General features: G+C 44.3%; 1 protein-coding gene across 1 annotated transcript in view; it reads right to left on the bottom strand.

Annotated features, from left to right (window-relative positions):
- CALB2 (calbindin 2) overlaps window positions 1-7,431 on the bottom strand; it is a 31,874-nt gene that overhangs the window by 10,493 nt on the left and 13,950 nt on the right. Inside the window, exons 2-4 of the mRNA XM_006860184.1 lie at window positions 5,603-5,679; window positions 3,146-3,235; window positions 1,976-2,056 (exon numbers count right to left, since the gene is read on the bottom strand). Coding sequence (XP_006860246.1) covers window positions 1,976-2,056; window positions 3,146-3,235; window positions 5,603-5,679 — 248 coding nt within the window. The remainder of the gene's footprint in view (window positions 1-1,975; window positions 2,057-3,145; window positions 3,236-5,602; window positions 5,680-7,431) is intronic.

Below are 7,431 nucleotides of genomic sequence, written 5' to 3'. Positions count from 1 at the left end.
CCCCCCCCCCCCCCCCCCAGTAGAAAAGCAGGGGAGTAGGGTCAGGCATACCACTCCCTTTTCTACAGACAGAAAACCTGACACAGTAGGACCCTGATAAGTTATAAGTATCTGCAGGACCCTTCCCAGAGGCAAGAAAAGAACCAAGAACAGATTCAGAATATCTATTACCAGCTTATGGAATCTTGCCATCTTATGAAAAATTGGAGACAGTCCTTTAAAGCACAATAAAATTCATGTATGATACTTAGCTGCCATTTAAAAATGGATTCTGTCCGTCCTGAGAAACCTGTTTCTAACTGACTTTCTATCCATGAGGGAGAGAATTCACTGCCATGTGTGTGTTTCTGGATAAGCTCTCCAGTCGACTGAGTCATGGAGAGGGGATTATGGTGGCTGGAAATGGATTTAACACAATGGAATGACAATGCCAGTCACCTGGAAAACCAGCAGACAGTGTGTGTGATGGGTAGCGGATGAGTTTCACTTTGAGGGACACATATACTGAATAGTTAAAGTGAAGAGTTCTAGAAAAAGATACCAGGAAATAACTGGTAGTTTGCTTGATATTTGGGTTAATGTATTTGCTCGAATCATATGAAACTGACAGATAAGAAATGGTGGAATATAGGCAAGTTCCTATGAGTCAATCTTTTACTGTCTAGTTGAAGTGGAACATAATGAATATGTCAAAAGACTCTTGAAATTGGATGTAATATTTCACACAAGGATCTCAGAAAAATTCTACTGCACGGATGGTAATGCCCATTGTAAAACGGGATACTGAAGCTCAGATCACAGTCAAAAAGTTCAATCCTGGAATGTGGTGGAACTGGAATTCTCACTGGATGTTCCCAGCATTAGGATGGTACATTATTCCTTCTTTATGACAATATGGTAAAGGAGAATGGGGGGTTGGGAGAACGCTGGGCAAGCTCATGCAGCATTTCCTCTAAGGATACTTCTTGGAAGTCTGACTTTGAGGGACACTAATTATTAGATCCCTGATTTGGCACTGTAGGATAGGCACTGGACTGCTGCTAGCCACAAGATAAGTGGTTCAAACCCACCAGACGCTCCTAGGAAAATCTATAGAGGGTTGCTATGAGTTGGAACTGACTCAACGGCACTTAACAACAACAACAACAATATTAGAAAAGAGTCCCCTGGGTGGTAGAAATGGTTAACATGCTTGGCTGCTGTGCTAACGAAAAGGTTTAAAGATTGGAATCTACCTAGAGGTGCCTTGGAAGAAAAACTTGACAATCTACTTGCAAAAATACGCCATTGCAAACTCTACAGAGCACAGTCTTACACTCAGGGTCTGCCACGAGCTGAAGTTCACTAGGTGGGTGGTTGTGTGCTGAGAAATAAGTCCCAACCCATAGTGACCCGATGTAGAGTTTCTGAGGTTATAACTCTTTATTGGAACAGAAAGCCTCATCTTTCTCCCATGGAATAGCTGGTAGTTTCAAACTGCTAATCTTGAGATTAACAGCCCAACTTGTAACTACTATGCTACTACAACTCCTTAGTTCACTAGGTAGCAATTGGTAATGCTATTGAATGAGACGAAAGTATGGGAGATCCTGGAGCCAAACCAAGTGTAACAGGTTTCTTTCTTTACTATAGAATGCCTCAGATCCTGTAATATACAAATGTCTATGAGAAATTCCCAAAAGGAAGATAATGTATGTATAGCATTTTCCATGGACTCAACTCAAGCTTCCTTCTGACGTTCCTTCCCACTCTTGAATGTACACACAGATCACCTGGGTTCTTGTTCAAATGCAGATTCTGTATTTCTAACAAGCTCCAAGGAGATGCTGATGTTGCTGATCCACACACCAGACTTGAAGTAGCAGAGTGCTAAGGGGTTAGCTTCTCCCAGGACCACTCCCAGGGTTAGGCTGGCTGTGCACATGGGAAGAAGGCAGGCCCCCAATGCAGAGAGAAGACAGCACCTTAGCCTTACCTCCATAAATTCAGCACTGGAGCCCACGTGCTGCCTGAAGCACAGAAGGAAGTTCTCCTCCGTCGGCAAGATCTGCGCCAGCTGTGGGGATACAGAGAGACTAACATTACCTGTCAGGACGCAGTGCAGTTTCCTGAAGGAAGGATGGTAACATGGCCAAGGAGACACATGGGAGCCATGTTTTGCTTGTCATATATATGTCACGAATGCATATATAGATATAGGGCAACCCATACCTTTGCTTACTGTATAATGCCGCAGTGAATATTGATGTACATGTGTTGGTTTAAAATATACATGCACATATGTATATTTAATTTTGCCGCTGGGTGCTTTAAGAAAGGGTGTAAAATCTCCTGTTTCCAGTCTTTACTTTTCCTACTGCCTTTAGTTAGACTCAATCACACATTTACAACACCTGTTGGACCTCGAAGGCATTTGAGCTCTCCACCCCTGTCCCAAACCATTGTTGGTTTCTTCCTCTTTTCTCAAGGAAGTGAAGGTTCTCTTTCTATGTGATATACAGAAAAAGCCTCACTTACTCTCTTGGGGTATCCTCAGTGCTGGCAGATAGGAGGAGAGGGTTGTTTGGTTTTGTTTTTAACTTTCTATTCCCCTTCCTCAATCCCCTGGTAATTACTAATCTTTTTCTGCCTTGATGGATTTACTTATTCTAGAGATTGTAGAGTAGGTCAGCAGTTTGAAACTACAAGTCGTTTTGTGAGAGAAAGATGAGGTTTTCTGCTCCTGTAAAGATTTACAGACTTGGAAACCCTATGCAGGGTGTCTGTGAGTCGGAACCGACTCCACGGCATACCACCACCACCACTGAGATTTCATAATTGTATAAATGTCCTTTTGTATCTAACTTATTTCACTTAGCTTTCATGTGGTAGCATGTATGTGGTGGCATGTACGAAGAACTTCATTTCTCCTCTTGTTGAATACCACTCCATTGTAATGGATATACCACATTTTGTTTATCAATTCATCTATTGATGGCACTTGGGTTATTTTACCATTGGTGATTGTGAATAATGTTTCATTGAATATTGGTGTACATGTGTCAGTTATACATAGAGAGAGGTTTTTAAACATCTCATTTAGGCTCTGGGCCAAGGACAAGGCATGTGTCTTTTCCCACGAGGCTTTCAGGACAGCAGGACTCACCTCTGCCATCTCAATTTTCCCATCTGAGTTTTTGTCATACTTTTGCATGAACTCCTTCATCTTCTCCCCAAAGTTGTCACTCTTTGGCACCTGTAGAAAGACCAAAGGGATGGATTTTACATCTGGGTATGAACATGAGCCTCACACTTTCTCAGTGTGGCAACAGCAGGGATCATTTTGTGTTCTAAATCTGTGGGTATTGGACAAGGCTGAGTCAGTGCTCTGAGTGGCTGCCATCTTTGGCCTCTTCCAGACCATGTCAGATCTCTTGTCAGGGCTCATCACATAATTTTTAAAGGGGAACAGGGCATGTAGACATGCTTTCTACCATGTAATTGAATAAGCAGCTCTACCATTGAGATGGATTAAAACCCACAATGTATTAGAAGAGTGGGGACTTACTCCCATTACTCAGATGTGAGTAATGAGACACTCTCAGTACTCTACTATAGCAAGGTTGTTCAGCTTGTTCTTTAAAGATCAGTTGGAAATTCTGCTATATTTTTCTCTCTGATTTTATGCCTGAGAGAATCTGAAGAGGGGTAATTTAAGTTCCGTTCAATTATTGTGACTAATGGAAAGGCAATGAACTTTAAGAGTTCTTTTAGACCATTGCTGCCTGTCTTGATTCTAGAGACTCTCTTGAAGTTCTAAAACCTTCCCATGGTTTGGGATGCCACTACTGAGTTATTTGCATAAAAAACTCTTTGCTATCCTGAAATAAATACTTTGGCAGTCAGTGCCTTTGTTTCACTTTTATATAAAGACTTTCAGGCGAGTTCTGTGCTTGCTAGGATCAGGTCATGGCGAAATCTACCAATTCTTAGTCTTTCCCGCATCCATTCTATGCTTTATATCATTGGAACTGGTCTCAATTTTGCCAGTATTTAATTGTTTATCAATATTTATTGACTTAAAGTTACTAAGCACTCATAGATTCCTGGTATGGTCCTTGGCACTTATCACAAGTATGGTCATATTTAAATTTTACAGCATCCCTGTGAGGTTACTGGTTCTCCATTTTACACACAAATGGAGGCCCAAGGTCACTCAGTGACTAGAGGCAGGGTTTGAACTCATGATTCTCAATTCTAAGTCCAATATTCTTTCTATCATACAACAGCTGCTCTGAGCATCAGTCCTGGACGATAACAGTTGGGATTGTTGTTGATGGACTTGAAAATCACCCATGATGCTCTCTGAGGAAGGGGATGACTCAGAGAAGGGCTTCAGATCTGAAGCCCTTCATAAAAACACATTGTTCAGCCTACTGATCCCAGGATCAGTTCTGAAGCCTATGTATGTCGTGATCCAGGCTTCATTATCCTAGTAATGAGGGAGGACAAGAGAGTTTGGTGACAAACAAAACCATGAATCACCTCAAAACCTCTTAAGCCCACAGCTCCAACCTCCTTTCAGTGGGGCATGTTGTCGAGCTTGAATCGGGGCTCACAGGTGCATTTGAGACTCATCTCCTGAATGGTTCCTTGAAGAGTTGCTAATAAGTATGGGATTAGCCAACAGACATGAAGCAGAGGAGAGGAGAGAGACCCCAAAGGGCCCACAGCTGGTGGGATGGAGTGGATCTGACTCCACATATTCCAGAAAGAGACATGGGAACCACAAAGGCTAATTCCAGTCACGGTGGATTTTCATGATTGCAAATGCCTCCTCCAAAAGGCTTTAGCAGAATTTATAGTTGCAGCTTGGCACCAGAGTAAGCACCTTCTCCATCATTAAGTGGCTGGGGCATGATTTGGAGTCACGTAAGGCAGGTCAACAAGAGTAGTGTGCCCTCTCCACGAATGAAGCCAGCCAGTGCCATGTGATTCAGACACTGGTCCAGAACAATCCTCAGGTTCCCCTTAGGCAGGCTCTTGCTGAGGAGTCTTATCTTTGCTGGTCTACAACAGTGGTTCTCAACTGGGGATGATTTTGCCACCTCACTCAGGGCACATTTGGGAACATCTGGAGACATGTTTGATTGTTATCACTTAGGGGGAGGTATTATTGCCATCTAGTGAGTAGAGGTCAGGTATGCTCCTAAACGTCCTACAGTACACAAGACAGCCCCACAACCACCACCGCCACAGGAATTATCCACCCCAACTGCCAGTAGTGCTGAGGCTGAGAAACCCCAGGCAGCCAATCTTAAGTTATGGTCCTTTGAGCATCTTAGGAAGGCTGTGAACGCTTTCCCTAGGAAAAACCGATATTCGTCCATGCATGCACAGACACAGTTTTGCACTCGGAACATTTCCAATCCTAGGCACCTAAGGATATTGAGGCAAGGTACTCTTTTTAGAGAAGATTCCAGTTTTTTGAAAGAAAAACTCCAAGTGTCAAGGCCAGAGATGGCAGCCTGCTGATGGGACACATATCTTGGGACAAACAGTGTCCAAAGGCATAGGACAGAGTGAGAGAGAACCTGGACAATGGGAGAGGGGCTGGACTTACCATGCCAGAACCTTTTCTTGCCTTCTCCAGCTCCTGGAAAAAGTTTTCTAGTTCTTTGCCTTCAATATACCCATTTCCTACAAAGATAAAGTACAGGGAACAGTGAGCCTGAGAGCTAACAGGTAAGACTAATGTGGGGCGGGATGGGTGGGGAAGCTGGGGACTTCTTCCCACTAGTATATATCCAGTGATATGGATGTGGTTCTTGCCTTCAGGGTGTTTGCAAGGTAGTGCACCAAGACTATTAGCCATGGTTCCTTGGAGTGTGTTTTAAGGACTCAGAGCATACTGGGGGGCACAGCTGGGAGCCTCTGGCTCTGTCATCACTATCCATGCATGCAGTAGGTCTGACAGGTGACCATCGCCATCACTGCTGGATATTTGTCAGCAAGTGGTATGCCCTGGTCCCCAGGGTGGATGAGATCCGAAGCAAAACTTTGGTCCCTGAGGTAGGAAGGGAAGAGTGAAGAGAGTGGCAGGAGCAGAGAAACTTGGATTAAGCTCCAAGGCAGATCTTGATTCTGTTATACTCACCAGCTGTGTGAACCTAAAAACAACCCATAGCCATGAAGAGTTGACCCCAGTTCATACTGACCAATAGAACAGAGTAGTAGAGTAGTACTGCCCTGTAGGGTTTCCTAGGCTGAACTTGTCATTCTTCTCTCCGTGGCCGCTCCCTGGTGGCACAGTGGTTAAAACTTGGGCTGCTAAAAGGTTGGCAGTTTAAACCCACCAGCTACTCCGTGGAAGAAAGATGTGGCAGTCTGCTACCTTAAAGAGTACAGCCTTGAAAACCACATGGACAGTTCTACTGTGCCTGATAGGGTCCCTATGAGTTGGGATTGGAAATGGATCTGGTTGAGCGTTGGTCACTCCTTGCCATGATCTGGCTACTTTCCCATTTCTTAGGTGAAATTTCCTCTTGACTTGAAGGCATAGTCCCATCTGTCTCCTTGGAGGTATTGTAGAGTCAGGCAGGAAGCTCAGTGATGGGCCATCTGCAGCTCCAGAAATCTGATGCTGGGGTAGGGGGTGGGGGGCTCAGAACTGGCATTGTAACACGCATAGTCACTCAATGAGGCAGACATTATGATTACATAATATCTACCAAACCACTGAGAATCATGGCCTAGCCAAGTTGACCCATAAAGGTGACCATTACATACCGTTCATGAGTTATCAGAATCGCCTAATTGCTGTTGTTAGCCAGCTGCTGTTGATTAAGTTCCAACTTATGCCATTCACCATAGTATGAGCGATGCAGTCCTACGCCCTCCACAGAATCAACTGTGGGTCTGGTTGTTGTGATGTGTAGGGTATTCTTTGGCTGTTTGGTGTTAAGTAGATCATCAAGTTTTTTTTACTGGTCTTTCTTAGGCTGGAATTTCTGCTGAAACCTATCCTACATAACATCAACACACAAGCCTCCATTGACAGATAGGTGTGGCTGTGCATGACGACGTGCACTGGCCAGGAATCGAAGCCTGGTCTCCCACATTGTGGTGGTTGTTGTTAGGTGCCATCAAGTCAGTATCGATTCATAGCGACCCTATGCACAACAGAACGAAACACTGCCTGGTCCTGGGCCAACCTCACTATTGTTGCCATGCTTGAGCCCATTGATGCTGCCATTTTGCCAAGCCATCTCACTGGGGGTCTTCCTCTTTTTCTCTGACCCTCCACCTTACGAAACATGATATCCTTCTCCAGCGACTGGTCCCACCTGACAACATGTCCTAAGTATGAGAGACAAAGTTTGGCCATCTTGGCCATCAAGGAGCACTCCAGCTGTACTTCTTCCAACACAGATGTGTTGGTTCTTTTGGCAG

Source organism: Chrysochloris asiatica, unplaced genomic scaffold (genome assembly GCF_000296735.1).
Source record: "Chrysochloris asiatica unplaced genomic scaffold, ChrAsi1.0 scaffold00037, whole genome shotgun sequence".
Classification (NCBI taxonomy): Eukaryota; Metazoa; Chordata; class Mammalia; order Afrosoricida; family Chrysochloridae; genus Chrysochloris; species Chrysochloris asiatica.
This window is presented reverse-complemented; position numbering and strand designations above follow the sequence as displayed.